This window comes from Diadema antillarum, unplaced genomic scaffold (assembly GCF_040938485.1).
Source record: "Diadema antillarum isolate AM-2024a unplaced genomic scaffold, OU_Dant_1.0 scf00000208, whole genome shotgun sequence".
Classification (NCBI taxonomy): domain Eukaryota; kingdom Metazoa; phylum Echinodermata; class Echinoidea; order Diadematoida; family Diadematidae; genus Diadema; species Diadema antillarum.
The window spans coordinates 1,920,674-1,938,675 of NW_027271097.1; the positions used below are offsets into that span (position 1 = coordinate 1,920,674).

Sequence of the window (18,002 nt, forward strand, 5' to 3'; positions counted from 1 at the left end):
CTTGATTCTGCAGAATTAAAAACACGCGAAACTCTTCTTACCCCGCCAAGCACGAAAAATTAGTCGCGCGAAAATATCCACTTATACAGTGTCTGCCCTGACACTATACTTGGCTTAACCTGACAAGCTATTTCATGAGCGTTCAGTAAGCCATCCAAACTTTACCTAGTTGAAGACTTGCAAGCTCACTTAGGTGCAGCCATGTGCCTCAGTCCAACAGGAAGTCCATGGTGACACAATGGGGATTAGGGGGATTAGATAATCTCTATTCATTGATGATCAGTTTCCAGACTTGCCAATCAGAAAAGGAAAGCACTTGAGTGTGCTTACTAAATGGCGAACAAAGTACATTAGGATTAGGTAGAGGGTTGTGATGGAGTTACATTGCTATTACATTCTAAAACAACAGAGAAATATGCTGTAGGAGGTTTGAAATGTGTTTAACTTGCCAGAGAGGTCATTCCAGAGTTCTGGTAATGGACACAGGACTGTTTCTATTGACCGTCTTGTTTCCCCCAAAATATGGCAAGTGTAAGCGGGCTTAACAATTTACTGTACATGTATGTATGCTGTACCTGTCCAAATCCAACAAAGAGTGTTACACATTACATTACATAAAACTCCATCAGCATACCTATCCAACTTTCTCTCTCTTGCCTCATCCATCCTCTTTTCCCATGGCACAGTCAGCTCCACCATTGCTAACCTGTGCACAGACCTAGCCACCAGCACCATGTCCGGCCAAAGGGCAGTCACCACTACCTCCTCTGGCACTATTTTGATATAAACATTCTATTATAACTTCTTGATTTCGTAATATAATTCACCATCTTCATAATCATTAATACAAAGTATATTGAGTTTACCACTATAGGTGAATTTTCAAAACTAAAATACAGGATGAAGAATCTTCCAATACAAACTTGCCGTCAGCTAAGACTAGTACACGATGAGGGATTGTTGCAAATATTGAAACAGGATAGCATACGGCTAAAAAAATATGACGCCTGCTTAACTTGAAGAAGTCCAGACTTGACATGAACTCAATGACAACTTCACAGACTGAAAGCAAAGAATGTAATGACTAAACGTGTACAGTGAACGGCTTCCCTTGCCCAACATAGCACTTCGGGCGTGGCACAAAAAAGCTACCATTGATGCTACAGTGTAATCCTTTGAGTCCCTAAGCATATCTTAACATATCTTAACATATCTTAACATACCTTAAACATCTTCATACAAAACTACGGTAACGAAAGGGCTATTTTAACGATACGCATACATCGATGTCTAATTTGCATATATTACCATGGTAACATGCACCATGAACAGAATAGTTGGAAAGGGAATAGATTCCAGGTGATTGCCATTTAAATATGCGGTATACCTCTGCCAGCTCTCACCTGCGAAGGCAAAATGAAACAAAATTTTGACACCATTTACTGGGGAAGAATTGAAGAAGGCTGGGACATAAAATAAATGGCAATTTCCAGGCTTCCTTTTGACAATAATATTAATCCTAGAAATTAACCAAATGAGAGGAATTATACTACTATTTGACTAAGAGTTATGCCCAGATGGGCAAACATATAAATGTATTAAAGAGTACCTAAATGCCATTCTTAACATACACACAATTTCAGTAATACCACATTTGGCCCAGTTTGCGTTTACACTGAGAAAAGGCCAGGCTCGGCCGCGGCTGCAAGACCACCTCCAGAGCGTGGTCAATTTTGGCCCCGCGTTTGGCCTTTTGCGCGTTTACACTGAAATGAAAGCCGGGCTCGGCTGTGGCCGAGCCCGGCCTTTTCGCTCACTGTAAACGGAGTCTAAGTTGGTTTGTCAAACACTCAGGAATGTGTCGGAGCGAATTGGAATAAATTAAGCAAGGTGCCATGGAAATTGGTTAGCCAGGCACTCATGGAATGTGTCTTGGCGAATTAAGCAGGGCCTGGTGCTGACGTGGCGTCAGTATGTAATTTCCAATTCCAATTTTCAATTTCCAATATGATTTGTGGTATTTTTTACAAAACAAAGTTGTTATCCATGTCTCATCATTCGAACCCTTGTACACATTTTCACCTATTTCCTGTTCTTTCTTTTAATTTGTAGGCTGGAAAATGACCACCCAGACAAGGATGAAACTTGGAATGCACTGGCCAGGAGACATCTTGCAAATTCAGGTGAGTGTAATAATGATCGTATCCTATTATATCAGAGGCACTACTGAAAGAAGCAAACGTTGTCTTCCCGTGAAAGTTTATGTTTCAATTCCTCCTTTGGTCCAATGTTAAACATGATGATACTGTCTGAGACCACCAGCCTAAAATCATCTTGACTGTGTATATGTTGTTGGCAGGCATGAAGAATGGTTGGTATAGTCATCCTGTGGATTGTGCTATCTTCCTATCATAAAACTATGTGCTGGTGTAAGCATCCCACGAGTTGGTGTAGGCATCTAATGGGTTGGTGTAATCACCATTATGGCCTAGTGTAGGCATCTTGTGGGTTGGTGTAATCATCCTATGGCTTGGTGTAGGCATCTTGTGGGTCGGTTAAATATCTTATGTTTTAATAGTGAAAGCATCCCATGTGTAAGTGGGCGGCCATGTCTCATTGGTGTGTCCAACAAGGGAGGGATGCTAGAGGAAACACCAGGGCTACTTCACGAGTGCATCGGTCACATGGTCCGATGTAGGTACAAGATTGCCCACAGACTCTAGAACAGGAACACTTCCAAAACTGCCAAATTCACCCCCCCCCCCCTTGCCTTTTTTTTTGGGGGGGGGGGGGATGCAAGGAATCAATGTAAGGGGAAACACTAGTTTTCATAACAGTCATTCTATTCATTATGCAATATTATTCTATTCAATACTATGCTCGCCATTGTTGCTCTTGTGTTGTGATAAAAAATGATTAACTATCGCTACCTGTACCATTTTGGTTGACAACATCTTGATAGTATTGTTGCAGCCATTCAACTCTTCTCAATACTGTACCTTGCAACAGAAGAGGTTTGTCAGTCACATTATCAGTTGCTGACCTTTTCACTTTTCTTTCCTTTTTTTTAAAATTCAAACTAATCATCACATAGGCTCGGACGAGGAGATCTGGATGTCAGAACAGAGGTGTTTCACCACCCTAGATGAGGCGGTGGAGAAACTGGCAAGCGTAGAGATGTGGGGCCACTACATCGATGTGTGTGTGGAGAGACTCGAGCTGGGTGGGGCGCCCTCGTTGACCAAACAGGTATGGATGCCTGACGTGACTGCGTTCTGACATGCTTCCATTATCCCAAAGACTTTACTTGTGAGGCATCAGTCCAAGAGACATATTGCTTCACTTGAGAAGGATTCCTATCACAACATCAAATTGTTTTATTAATGAGTACCAGACGATTTACCGACTTTAAACATGATCATAAACTAACAGAGCTCATGCTTGGGCATGAAAGATGCTCTGCTGCTGATTGTCCCAAATTCAGTCATGATTTCTGGGCTTGCTGATCCCCCAGTAGGAATGGTATCACTCACCCTATTACTCCCCCTGTGCATTGATGTGTTGCTCCTACTTAGATAAGAGGAGTGTGTGTAGATCTGGATGCTCTGTCTGATCTGTGTGACTGACCTTGTTTCCTTGGACAAAAGTGTGAATTTTGATTAGACCTGCAAAATTTAGAGGAAACTTCCAAATTGGAATTGGAATAGCGTGGCATTTTGTCTTTCTGCAATCTTGATCAGTCTTTGTGATTTTCAGAAGTTCTCATATCGTTTGGTAGTAGACACTGTAGAAGGAAAGTTAGTGGAGTGTGTATGTTGTATGTGTGTATGTGTATGTGTGTATGTATTTTTGCATCCTATGTGTAATTGGACAACCATTTTCAGTTGGTATATCCAATAAGGGTGGATGCAACAGTGAATCTCAGGGCAGATTTGGATTGCTTGTCTGTTCTGGGAAAATGATATTCCCGGACCAGCAACCAAAACTTGCTCACAAGCAACATAACATATAAAACCTTCAGACCAAGAAGATATCCGCAGAGGTTATTGCTCCTATTTGTTTTTGTTGTGATGTGCTTTGCTATCATCATGCCATGAAAAATTAACCTGTTTAGGACGAGTCCCAAGTATACTGTGTTGTAAGTGTGTATGGGAAATTTGTGTTGTAGCAAAATCAGCCCATCCTCAAGGGGTTACTGCTCGCCCATCCCTATCAAAAAATATAAAGTTTGCTGTTTCCATATAAGAATAAGAGAGGCATGGTGTTTGGGTCATCCTATGGAATGAAATTTATGATGAGCATTCAGGAGCTACATGACCCAGTGGATGACACCACAGGCTGTTTGTCAAGAAGTCCATGCTTCAAGTCCCCAAGCTGTATTGGTTGCACAGAAGGCAATGAACTTTATCCTTGTGGTCTAGTCCTGAGGAAACTTGAGCTGTCAGTGCCATGCCTTACAAGCCTTCATTGCTTCCATGTCAGCCACACTAAACAAATCAAAGAAAAAGAAATGATGCCCAGTTGCCCTGCCTATACCTGATATAATATTAGATACCAGCTAGTTTTACTGAGTATGACAAGATTTGGACCTTCATTATTGTTTTCTCTTTATCAATAAAAAGTAACCTTCTGACGACAGATTTGTTGTGCAATTCAATGCCTGTGTGTGTGGGCACGTCATATGAAATTCATACTCTTGGAAAGGCATTGCCTCAAAATTTTCTTGTGGCAAAAAAAAAAAAATAAATGAATGATAATAATAATTATGATAAATATATAACTAGATAAATGAATAAATTTTGTGCCATGACTTGCAGCTTGATTTTGTTCTCTGCATGTTGTCTTTCACAGCGAGCTGAGAAAACCCTTGGCGTGTTTGAAGCAGCCGAGAAGAAGAGCAGTGTGAAGGAGGAATCGTACCACAAATGGGTGAGAACAGACCCTTAGCTGTAGGTTGTCTCTTGTGCAGTAGCAGTTTGTATCTTCAGCGACAACTGATCAAGAAGAAATAATCCACTTTTTATAATAGCTGTGATATTACTGTCCTACACAATGGAAAAAGTCAGAGTGTCTATTGCATTCAAAACAAATTTTTATTCAAACACAAAGAGTATGTCATCACTAACCCCACCCCCCTCCCCCCCCCCCAAAAAAAAATAAAAATAATGAACTAATTTCCAAATTCCAGTACATATATGATTTGCTTTACTATCATTTTGAATTTGATGTTGGAGGGTGTTTTTTCGTTTGTTTTTTTTTAACAGATTTTGGAAGTGCTTTGCCGCCATCTTCATGCAAACATTTTTGCAAATTTAGAGAGGACGCAATGAAATTATTAAACACAATTGTTTATCGAGATTGTGGAAATGTTTACATGTAGCTTCTCCTTTTCATACAAGTAGATTGTGTGAGACATTCGGGAACTTTGAAAATGGTAAATATTTCATAGCAGCGCAGAATCCATATACGCTGGAATGTGATATGGCAGAAATGTTTGTGTGTGGAAGATTTCTTAGTGATGATTTCTTGCTTTTTTCCCCAGCTTATCGCCATATGCTGATACCTCTGTGAAAAATAAGCCAGTACAAATCTGAAAGAGATCTTCCTTTTCAAGCGAGACTGTAATTGTAACCAGTACTCACTCCTTTAGAAACTTGATGGAGTAACTGAGACTGGTATCAGCATGGATGCTGAAGGCAAAAATGGACTTGCAGGAACATTTGACAAAAGTGGTGAATTGAATTCATGTACAAAATGCTGGACAATGTTTGAGTTTTTTAATCTTTTGGGAAGATTGGAAGGCCAGCATTTTGAGATATGTTTTTTTTTTTTGTGCATCTCATTTTGGCATTCCCTTTTAGGTGGATGTCCTTCGAAAGTTGGGTCATGTCGACCAAGCTCTAGAGGTCAGTCAGAGGTCAACAGAGGTTCACAGCAGGTCAGTGACCCTGTGGGTCCAGAGGTTACTTCTGGTCATGCAAGTCGGAGATGAGGGTGAGTTTAAAAACAACAACAACAACAACAACAGATCAGCGAATCATTTCATATAGCTGGAATGGGAGGATTTAGTTTAGATTTGGGGTTCTGAGTATTTAGTTTGTATTTATGTATGTATTTTAAATGCATCGTGACCCCCTGGAAAATGAATTTTCTCAAGATTGGAATTTATTATGGACTTTGCCTTTTGGTTTGATGTGCTGATTTCTTTTGTCCTTTGTTATGTTTAAAGCGTATCAGGGCAATTACACCCAAGGGCAATTACCCTCCGGCTAAATACTGCTTAATGATAAGGTTAGAGTAAAGATTAGGGTTAGGGGTAGGTTCAGGGTTAGATTTAGAGTAAGATTTGGGGTTAGGTTTAGGTTCAGGATTTAGGATTAGGGTTAGGGGAAAGGTCTGGGGAAATTGCCCCGGGGGAAATTGCAGTAGACCCATTTAAAGGTCTGCAGTCCGTAGTTTGACGTATGTTTGTCATGCTAGGCTGACATATTATTGATATTTGGTATCATAAATTGTATTTTTGTTTTCTAGCAAAGTTTCTTTTCTAGTCTTTGCAAACATTTGGAGGCCTTACTGTTTTGCCATTTCTGCAAAGATGGAAAAACAAATTGCAGTGTGCTATGAGAACTAAGCAATACTGTAGCTGTTTAAAAAACATGCCTTTTGTGATCACGTGATCAATTGCTCCATGACATTGTTAATTGTTCATTTAATGTTTGATATTTTGCAACTGGTTGAGACTTGCAGTGATGATTTCTGACTTTTTTCCCCAGCTTATCGACAGATGCTGAGAACTTGTGTGAAAAACTAAGCCAAAACAAATCTGAGCAAATTCTCAACCAGTCAGCAGTTGTGGGTTGCCCCCAACTTTTCACAGCTTCAGTCAATATAACAGTGCTTTACTTTATTGGCAACTTGATCGCAATTTGTTTTTAATTCTCATCAATTACAGGTAATTCCGAAGAGCACAGGTTGCGGGTTAGAGAGCTCTTTGACACTGCTGTGTCACAAGTGAAGTCAAAGGTAATTCATTCATGTCCATTTATGAGCCCATTTCATTAGTGTAGAGCTTATAAAGACATTGAATTCTATTTGTCCTGTTTATTATGTATATTTGTATGTTATGATTGCAGTAAGCAACAGCTTACTGCTTGTGCAGAAACACCCAGTGTTACCTTTTTTACAGCATTTTGTACTTTTTTGTTTTGTTCTATTTTGTTTCCTTTTTTTTTGCCAAAAATACTTTGGGTTTCATAGAAAATACTGTTTTTGCCAAATTGTGCATAGATGTCTATTGCAGGAAGGGTAAAAATACTCTCCTACAAAAAATAGGCCTTTTCGGGCCATCAGAATATTGCAGTGCTGCTTACAAGTTTGGCATTCCTGTCTGTGACACGTTTGTGACTTTTTCTGCAGTCAGACATGAATAGTTATGAAGATTAAGTGAGAGTTAAATAAGTAAATAAGAATATTGCAACTTATCATTATGGCAGTCTTATGAGGCTGAAGCCTTCACACTCCTTCAGTGTGCATTAAAGGACAAGTTCACCTTCATAAACATAAGGATTGAGAAAATGCAACAATATTAGTAGTGCACATCAGTGAAAGTTTGAGGAAAATTGGACAATCGATGCAAAAGTTATGAATTTTTTAAATTTTTGTGTTGGAACCGCTGGATGAGGAGACTACAGCTTGTGAGTCATATGCGTACAACAGTATAAAGAAAATGTAAAAGAAAATTCAACATATTTTCACTTTTTTCGCATAATAAAAGAGCACTTGACTTGCTTCTTTCTAAAGGCAGGGGGAATAATATTACCCACAACATTTGTCGGTAACGAGTCAGGGGAATGTGTACTTTTTTCAAAAGATGGAATTTTGTGAATTCTCTTTATATTTTCCTTATATTGTTGTACGCATGTGACATCTAAGTTATTCATACACTGCAGTAGTCTTCTCATCCAGCGGGTACTGCACAAAAACTTCAAAAATTCATAACTTTTGAACGGATTGTCTGATTTTCCTCAAACTTTCAATGATGTGTTCTACTAATATTGCTACATTCTCTCAATCCTTATGTTTATGAAGGTGAACTTGTCCTTTAAAAGTTCATCAAGATTTTGTTGCTAACTGTTTCCCCCCAAAATAAACAAAGAAATCATTAAATATGGAACCATTCAGAAAACAAGATAGACGAATAAAACAGGGATGAAGAGAGAAGGGAAGGAAAAATTGCCATCATTTAGGGGTGATTTGTCCCCCAGATGTCTGAAATGACAGTGATGTGAGATTTGTGAATGATGATAGTACTTTTCCCTCATCTTAGCATGTCATGCTGAAATGGGTTAACACGGTACTTTAAAACTATCTGACACATTTCTCAGTCTATGTCATATTGAAAGCATTTTCTACTGTGGCATGTTAACATTAAACAATTTGTTTTAAGGTTTTAAGAATTTAAGTGAAGAGAGAACAGTGATCCTATTCATATGTGAGAATTACTGTACATAGCATGTCTAGAAATATAATTTCAGAATAGGACAGCGGCTGCAGAAAAAAAAATTACATGGAAAATGGAAGATTTCACAGAAACTTTTTTATTGTGCTTGATTTCCTTTGCAAAAGTTGCTGTCATATGTCATCTTTTCTTTATAATTTCTGTCTTCCATTTTGTCCTACTTTGTGGTAGTGTTAAAAAGGAGAAATTTGAAACATGCAATTCAATGTAGCAATAAAACTACATTACCTTTGCATATTCTAATCCAGCAAACATGCCTTTTTATTCCAGAAACTGAAATTTATTTTCCTGTACTAATTCAGTAGTTTCTCTCCATTTATTTTTTTTTTCAATATTTTGCAGAATTCTCTGGACATCTGGAACATTGGCCTTGAGTGGTGTCTGACAAATGACCCTGAAACCATTGAGAATATCTTTGAAGTAAGTCCAGGTTTTAATTGTTTGATTTTTATTTGCACCAGCAACCTCTTCTACAAACGAATTACTAAATCACTGAGTCTTTTAACATGTGATTTAAGGGCTAAGAGTTTTGTGCCTCACTTTGAAGATATCCTGCACAGTTTCAGACATTACATTTTACTACTCCTTATATTTTCATTGTCAACCACCCAGAAAGCCTACACTTGCCCCGAGTGTGAGATCAGACCATCTCCTCCATAGGCCTCCAAATCCAAACTTTCGTTCGTGGTCAACAGTTGTGAATTGGGTTGATGCTTGTAGTGATGATCTGTCACTTTTTTCCCCAGCTTATCGACAGGTGATGAGAAGACATCTTACTCTAAGCCAGTACAAATCTGAACAAGCTCTCAACTCGACAGTGATATTTCAACCCTAGCAATCAACTATTTTATTGGAATTCAATCGACCCTACCCCCTCCCCCTTCAGAAAAGAAAACGCAAAAATAAAATGACCATAATGTATGTTGGGCAAAAACCCACATGGGTTAGAAATGCTGCGATCCCACACCTAGGTCATTTTAAAACAATGTAATTCATTAGCAAGAAGAAAACATGCACAAGTCCTATTCATAAGCATTTGGATTCGGGGCAACGTTTGTTGATCATCAGATACAGCTTACTAGTTACTGTTTTCCAATCAGCTATCAAAGCTCAGTAGTGATGAGTACAAGCAGAAGTGACAGCTATCTATCGATCTCTCTCTTTCTATCTCCATTCATCGCATTGATTCTCTCTGTTCATCTTCCCCTCAGTGTGGTCTGAAGGAGCACAGACACGTCGCCCTCCCCCTCAAGGTCAGGTACCTGGAGTGGGCAGCTCTCAGCAAGGGTATGAGCAAGGCCAGAAAGCTGTACCAAAGGTGAGCCGGGATACTGTATACGCCAATATTTTCGCGTACAGATATTTTCGCGAATCGCGGTATCTGTGGCATTTTCGCGTGTTGTTAAATTCGCGATTGATACTAGTAACGTTAGAAGTAGGGTCTACTGCCAAGCCCGAGAAACACGTTCAAACACTTGCCAACGTACTCGTAACGTTTTTCCATTTGCATTGTGACTTCCCAAACATGACAATAGAAAAGACACAGTAGAAGATTTATAAAATGAAACAATTACGGGAACTTGCAGTGAGACACTCACACATGGCATTCACAAGTACCTACCAAATGTTGCAACAAAATGTAGATGACAAATTTTCAGAGCTGCGCTAGCGCTAGCGAAAGTTTTACATGCATCCCTTTGCCTCACCCAACCACGTCGAGCCGGTGTTCCTTCACGTAGGCAAACGTAGCACGTGACTGCGACCAGCAGCCCCGTACGCATAGCGTATAATGGGGCCGCAGACTGTAGCATTCAGGATCATGACGGAACTTGAAACTTGAAAATCGAAAAAAATTTCAATTTGAAGACTTACTTGTAAAGATGAAGTATTGAAAACAGGGTTCGTGCAACGTTTGGTCCTGCCAATAGTCCCTTTCTGTTCGAATTTATGACTTAATGTGACTCGGTCCAGAGGAACCTGGGAGAGCTACACTGAATTGACGGCCAGCGCATACTCACACAGAAATCTGTAAATTTGTGTGCATGTGATGTATGCACATGTGCTGGCCGTCAATTCAGCCTGGCTCTCAAGCTCTCCCAGGTTCCTCTCGACCGAGTCACATTAAGTCATAAATTCGAACAGAAAGGGACTATTGGCAGAACCAAACGTTGCACGAACCCTGTTGTCAATACTTTAACTTTACTGGTAAGTCTTCAAATTGAAGAAATTTGTTGATATCAAGTTGATATTTGTCCGCGATTCTACCCTGTTGTGATCCTAAATGCTACAGTCTGCAGCCCCGTAGCGTACGTACTAGTAGGAGTGTGTTTATGTACTGGCCGGTGTAGCAGCCGCGTTGGTCTGGCCAGCGTTGGATGCATTTTGTCATAGATTTGTACATAAGGTATGACGGGGTAATATTTTCGCGTGTTTTTAATTTCGCATTCAGCCTGAAACTCGCAAAATTCGCGAAAATAAAACCCTCGCGAAAATAACCGCGTATACAGTACAAGGCTAGCATTATAGCTCAGCCTCACATACATGTAGACTTTGCTTTCGTTGATTGTTGTGTGTGCATTTTGGAGCAGTTGATTTACCTCTGGTGCCAATTTTCACTTGTTTATAAAAATCGGCTATACTGCAAGACTAAGTTGTTTTTGATATTTTGTCTGCTTCAGATTAACAGTCAAGTAAATGGCAGGAATATCAATATAAGCAGTAGTGGTCGAAATGTGTATTTGCTTTATTGGATTTTTCCGTTTATACGATCTGTTACTTACTTATTTCCTTCTTTAAATCTCTTGCAGAATAAAATCCGAGAAACCAATCACTGAGGACTTCTTCAACAAGTACATCACCTTGGAACAAGCTCAGGTGACTTGCTCACAGTTCTCCAGTGTTTGATTTGTCCTTGACAGTGGTTGCATTTCATGTTGATTATTACAACAAACCAAAAATCATGCTATTTTGTAAGCCTCAAAACAAATCTAGAATAAAATACTCTGTTTGCGGCAGGCTATGTTTAGGGTGCCTATTTGGGGCAAGGGCCATTTCATTCATTGATGAAAAGGCCCAATCAGGTGTCATTTCCCATAACACTTGCGTGTAACTCCTGCTTGTGCTCTAAAGTGGGACTAAGCACACATGATGTTTATTAGCTGTTTTATTGATGAATGAAAGTGACCCCTGCCAGAAATAGGCACCCTGCCGCAAATTGGGTATTTTACTCTATCTATGATACATTGTAGCAAGCTGAAGTACCAGGGCTTCTGTTGTCTATGGTAGTCTGGCTTAGTAGCACCCAGTTTGTTGAAATGGACTGTGATGAAGTGCGACCAGTATGCTGTGTATTTCGCTACAACTTTTGCCTCTAGTGCATGAAATAGGCAGTTTTGACTTACAAATAAAGATATGATATGATGTGATACAATTTGAGATATTCTTGTGGCAATAGAAGATATACAATGAAAATTACATTAAAAGAAATTATTGGGTAGCCAATATGATTTGATTTCTTTGGTAATGATGACAAATTATAAAAGTGGGAATGGTGATTGCAGTTAGACAGAGATGGTTTACTGAGGTTGGTCTGTCATGTTGAAATGAAGTGCACTGCAATTAGATTTTTTTTTTTTTAAAGTAATCCTTTTCCAAGGAGAATACCTACTCGTGCATAATTCAATTGTTGAATGAGAGCACAATCCATGATTTAATCAAGTAGCCAAGTATTTTGTGCACACACAAGGACTATATCAAGGATGCATGTCTTTCTATTTCAATATTGAACCAGGAACCGCTGTCTTGTTTGCTGACAGTATGTGGATTGTCAATGCTTGCTGTGATGATTTTGAACTTTTTTCCCCAGCTTATCGATAGATGCTGAGAATGTTGTGAAAACTAAGCCAGTACAAATCTGAGCAAGCTCCTGATGAAGATTTTCTGGTGAACAAGAATCTGAATATTACCAGTATAAAAAAGAAAAGAAATGAAAAGAAAAGGAAAGGAAAGGAAAGAAAGCTCTGCTGGGTTTAGTATGGGGTCTAATGCAGCTAGACTCGTGGACTTAAAGGGAATGGCTAGTAACTGATCAGTGGGAATCAGTAGGAATGCTGGAGGATGATTGTTCCAATCCTTGTGGGATTCATGTAAGATTACATTATATATCTTTTGTTATGTGAAAATTATTTGCTTCAGAATGGTCTCATATTCAAGTAATGTGCAGTTTAATGTTTCCAGGTTAGCGTGCCTGGTCAGTGACGGGGCATTAATTTGCACAATACTTGAATATGAGACCGTTCTGAAGCAAATAAATTTCTCACAACAGTAGATATATAATGTACTCTTAAATGAATCCCACAAGGATTGGAACAATCATCTCTCAGCATTTGCACTGATTCCCACTGATCGGTTACTAGCCATCCCCTTTAATAATGCAATCATATAAAAGGTGCGTACATAGAGTGTAGCTGTTTCTCCACAATGCATGTGTGTACAATATTATGTCACAAGTTTGACTTGGGAGAGGTTGAACTAAAGCATTGCTGTTTAGACACGGACAAAAGTGCTTAAAGAGTGTATTTATGCCAAAGAGTTTCTGAACTTATTCCAGAGTGCTGTATTTTCTTTTTGTATGTCCGTATGTGTGTGCATGAGCAGCCAAACCCAAAGTACAAGAGAGTCTCCGATGCCTTTGAAGATGCCCTCTTAGAGTTTGGTGATGTTTCTCCAGGTAAGAAGTTTAAAAGTGTTACGTGCCTAGTAGTGATGGTGAAGGAAAAAGAATTGTGCTAGTGGTCATAGATTCGGGCACACTGGGAGCCAACGGGTTAATTTTAAGTGCAGTCAACCTCGCCTTAGTTGAATCCCAAGGGACCAGAGAAAATCCTTCAACTTCTGTGAATTTTGATGAGCACATGTTTATAGCCATCCGGAGTAGAATTTTTCTTTCACTTAGCCAATTTTTTTACTTGAGCGAAGTTGACTTCAGTGTGGTGGACTGTTTTCTCATCATGGGATGAGGTAAATTTGTACAGAAAAGGAATTCATGTATTATTGTATTAGTAATATTGAATAAGTAGTGTAATATCTGAAATTAATTGGGGTACTACAGTGATTTGGAAAAAAATGAGGCTACTTAGTAGAGCCTAAGGTTCATACAGCAATGTCATTTGCCACAGAGGAGAGTGATATAGCATGGTTCGACACTAACTTTTTTGTTTGGTGGCCCGATGGGGCCACCAAAATCCTAAATTTCAAATTTTTGGTGGCCCGAGAGAAAAATTTGGTGTCCCGAAAAAAAAACAACAACAATAAAAAACATTAAAAGTCCTTTTTTTTTAAATGAGTCAAATATTTAAGATTTATGATAGTAAGAATTAGAAGTTGGACATATCTACTCATAAATAAACTTCAACAAACTTGCAACACTCACTCTCAGGCATTCATTCAGTCCTTTTCATCCATACTTTGAACAAATTTAACTGCTAATTTCCAGCGCAAAAGTTACGAATTTATTGACATACTTTTCAAAAAATTTTGGTGGCCCGAGGCGGGCCACCAAATTTGCTTTTTTTAAAAAATTTGGTGGCCCGACTTTCATTTTTGGTGGCCCCGGGCCACCGGGCCACCGTTAGTGTCGAGCCCTGGATATAGCCATATCATTCGTGGAGGCTGTCTTTTGAGCCATCATGGAATATGGCCATGTAAGTTTGACTTGGAGCACGTGTGTGCTTCTTTGGGACATTGCATATGATTCTCTGTTTTGATTTGGGAAGGTCAGAGCTTGTAGTGATGATTTCTGACTTTTTTCCCCAGCTTATCGACAGATGCTGAGAAAACATCATACTCTAAGCCAGTACAAATCTGAACGAGCTCTTGGCCTATAGATTGTGAAACTGGTCCAGAATTTAGCTGTAGTGAAGTTTTCTTCTGCCTTTTGAAGCAAGGTTATGTTTCAAGCATGATATGGTGCAGAAAACTTCACAAACAAATATGGGGCCTGTACAATTTATATGTTTCAGTGTTAGTGGAGGTGTTATTATTGTAGTCCTTCATGCTTTCATGTAATGAGAGTAATGATCTTTGTGGCAGACATAGAAAAATTGAATGTAGGTGCAATGCATAGTGAAATAATGGTAGGAGGTTCTTCCACTACAAAACTCATCAACTTAGGCTGTCAAAGTTAAAATCTCGTCAGATTTAAACTACTTCCATAGATTTCTATCCACATCATTGTAATACCAGGTTGTATATCTGTTAATGTGACATCTATGAATTTATTCATGGTAATGCCCACTTATATCTGACGGTACTCCTAATAAATTAATTAATCGGTTGATGTGCTGAATTGACACTTTTCACATGTGCAGGTCTGTGGTTGGCTTACATCCGCCATGAGACAACACATCCCAGCGGGAGCATCGCCAAGGCAACGCAGCTTCACTGGAAGGCGATGAAGCAGCTGGAAGGGGCACACGTGGAGGAGTTCATCAATGGCTACACCCTCATGCAGACACGTGAGAGCGGAGACTGAAGCAGGAGGGGTTCAAGGATCACCCTTCTCTCTGGATCGGCCCCCCTGGTTGGAGGAGGAGGAGGAGGTGGTGGAGGAGGAGGATGGGATGGATGGTACGAATAGCTTCCAGCAGCGACCATGATGATGGGATGCAGCGAAATGCTAATTCATGCTGCTGGTGTTGGAGGCTAGTCATCATCTCCATTCTTTGGTTGCCCACACTCGTTGGGCCTCGCCTTGCCTTGTGACAGGTGCAGGTGCCGAGACATTTCATCTACAGTGTCTCCTTGAGATTGATAGAGCTTGCCTCGATGATCTTTCATCACCTGACAAAGTGGTACCATTGGGAGTTTATCTTCTACTTGGATTCAGGCTCTTCTGCACATGATGCCACTACGGAATGGAGAAAATTTAAGAGCTTGGACAAATAATGCACTTATGTTATGGCCTGATGTAGCCAAATACTGGAGCTTGCTTACCTCAACACAGATTCATCAGATATGTTGCTGAAATTTATTTCTTAAAGGGAAATATTTAAAGAAAAGAGGGAAAAAATGTGAGCTTTGATCTATCTGTTGAATAAATGCCATTATGCAACAGTAAGTGAGATGTTTAGAGATATACTGCAGTATGTTTGTTGCAAGCCCTTCAAATTTCCACTATGTTTTATCTTAAAAATGGCACCCAGACTCTGAATAGCATTTTGTCAAACACCAGCTCAAGTAACCAATAAATTCAGCAGCATGAAGCTTAGAGATGATTTAGACACTCCGTTGGCATAGTTGCCAGAATGAGGTGTTGGCCAACTGCACTGACACAAATTGAGTTCATTTTTTTATTTTATGTATTTGTGACTGTGAATCTAGCCCCAGATTTGTTTGTGTCATATAGTGTGTATTTCAAGCCACATTTTAGTCAGTTGACTTATTTTGAGATTCCATGCAAGGCTTTACAGTCATGGATTACAACCTGAAACCATCCCAGGGCCCTGTTTCATAAAGACGACTTAAAAGCGACTGGTGATCAGTTCTGATGTGCTATAGTTATCAGAATTTCCATAATTCAGCACAACTGATCACTAGACGTTCGTAACTTTACGAACAGCTTTATGAACCCCCCCCCCCCTCCCCGCCAGACCTGCAGTTATAACTTCCATGGACATTTCATACAAACAGAATATCAGTAGAAAGGACAGAGTTAACCTGTTCCACAAGCAATCCTCTGAGAACTTTCAATGGCCCCAAACAAGACTCTTTTTGCTTGTCAACAGAGAATGGACAGGTTACTAATCCACTTGGGCAAAAGCAGTCAAGCAGTACATGTACTCCCTTTCCATGGTCAAGTAAAACGTACATGTGCCATTGAACAATTCGAAGTATCGATTGTTCAGACGTGAGATACAAATGCATGTGGTTATGGTTAAGGTTTGTTGGGTTTTTATGCAAACTGAAAGTCACTGACTGTTATCATTTGCAGAATATTGTGCTACAGCTGTATGTGACTTTCAGTCATAGATAACCACCTTGCTAGAAAGATTTGACCTTGTTGGCAGGGTTATAATGAATGGTAACTTGGTCTCAACCCTGGTGTGTACATGCCATCCTGGGCAGCATGCTCAGCTGTTTCATTATCATTTGGCTAATATCCGTTGCAAAAACAAAGAGTTTCTGTACGAGCTGAAATTTTCGCGGTGGTTTTATTTTCGGGAATTTCGCGAATCGCCTTTAAACCGCAAAAATAACAACACGCGAAAATAACAACGCGCAAATAGCTAAGTTCAGTTAGACCCTCGCAACCGCGAAATTAACAACACGCAAAAATGTCCTCCAAGTAGCAATTTGCGAAAATATCTGTATCTGTACGCGAAAATTTCAGCTCGTACAGTAGTGGATGTGATGTAGCATTGCGTAACAGTCGGACACAAAGACCATTATGATACAAAACCGTTGAATGATGTGATTCTGTTCGCTTGTGCTTGGTTTTTGGGACATGCGTGGGTTGATTTAAGAGTCCCAGAGGCAGATAACTGATTGGCCGATAAATCACAGAAAGGACCGTACCGGTCCCTTCTCTCAGCCCCCGTTCGTTGATAGAGGCATGGGATATTATGTGAATTCTCAAACCCACTGTCTACCTCATAGTATGCTGACATATTCTAGTCTGTCGAAAGTTTTGGTCCCTTGTGATATTTCAAAGCTTTTCTTTTGTTTTGCTCAAATTTTTAAATGTTATTATTACTGAATGCAAACACACATTATTAATATTTGTTGAAAGACCAAAGTATCCATAGAATTGAGTTAAATGAGATATGTATTGAGAAAACAAACAACTCATTGTATGTTGTCCCATATGCTCACATCTGTGTTGGTAGCTCTTTGAGCTTGTAGATCTTCAGATTTTTATGGATGGGTTGTGTGACATGAAAGTTAAGAGTGCCATTTTTTTTTATGCAGTCAGTCAATTAATATTCTGTGTACACAGTAACTCAAAATAATTTTTAAAAAAAAAGCAATTTTGGTAGAAATGTTTCTGTGTCATATGAAGCTTTACAAGAGACTGTTTATGTTTGCTCAGTGTGCAAATAAATCTGCAAAATGTTCAAACATGTTTCTGTCTGTGTTCTTATTAATCCATTCATATTTATTTGTACACACACAGTATTAAAGTAAAGTCAGATTTTCCTTGAAACTTTTCTAATGTGTTCTACTAATATTGCTGCATTCTCTCAATATACATAAATTATTGGGTTTTATTCTTCTTGAACTCTTGTGTGCCATTTTCACATGCCCCAACTCGGCTGATGGCTTGTGAACTTCACATATTTTGCTCAAACGCAAAACCTTGAACAACCAAGCATAAATCATGATATAGGCCTCAGTATATGCATTGAAAGCATCATGCGCATGTAGCCATTGCGTTGTTGCAATATTGACATCACAACAAAGTGTGCAATCTTCTCTACATCTGTGC

At 39.4% G+C, this 18,002-nt stretch overlaps 1 protein-coding gene across 1 annotated transcript in view; it reads left to right on the top strand.

Annotated features, from left to right (window-relative positions):
- Positions 1-15,052, top strand: part of LOC139724205 (U3 small nucleolar RNA-associated protein 6 homolog) — a 28,298-nt gene extending 13,246 nt beyond the window's left edge. Inside the window, exons 11-20 of the mRNA XM_071635350.1 lie at positions 2,113-2,183; positions 3,095-3,249; positions 4,852-4,929; positions 5,862-5,994; positions 6,953-7,023; positions 8,861-8,938; positions 9,730-9,836; positions 11,326-11,392; positions 13,175-13,247; positions 14,887-15,052. Coding sequence (XP_071491451.1) covers positions 2,113-2,183; positions 3,095-3,249; positions 4,852-4,929; positions 5,862-5,994; positions 6,953-7,023; positions 8,861-8,938; positions 9,730-9,836; positions 11,326-11,392; positions 13,175-13,247; positions 14,887-15,050 — 997 coding nt within the window. The 3' untranslated portion in view covers positions 15,051-15,052. The remainder of the gene's footprint in view (positions 1-2,112; positions 2,184-3,094; positions 3,250-4,851; positions 4,930-5,861; positions 5,995-6,952; positions 7,024-8,860; positions 8,939-9,729; positions 9,837-11,325; positions 11,393-13,174; positions 13,248-14,886) is intronic.
- The last annotated feature ends 2,950 nt before the right edge of the window (positions 15,053-18,002 follow it).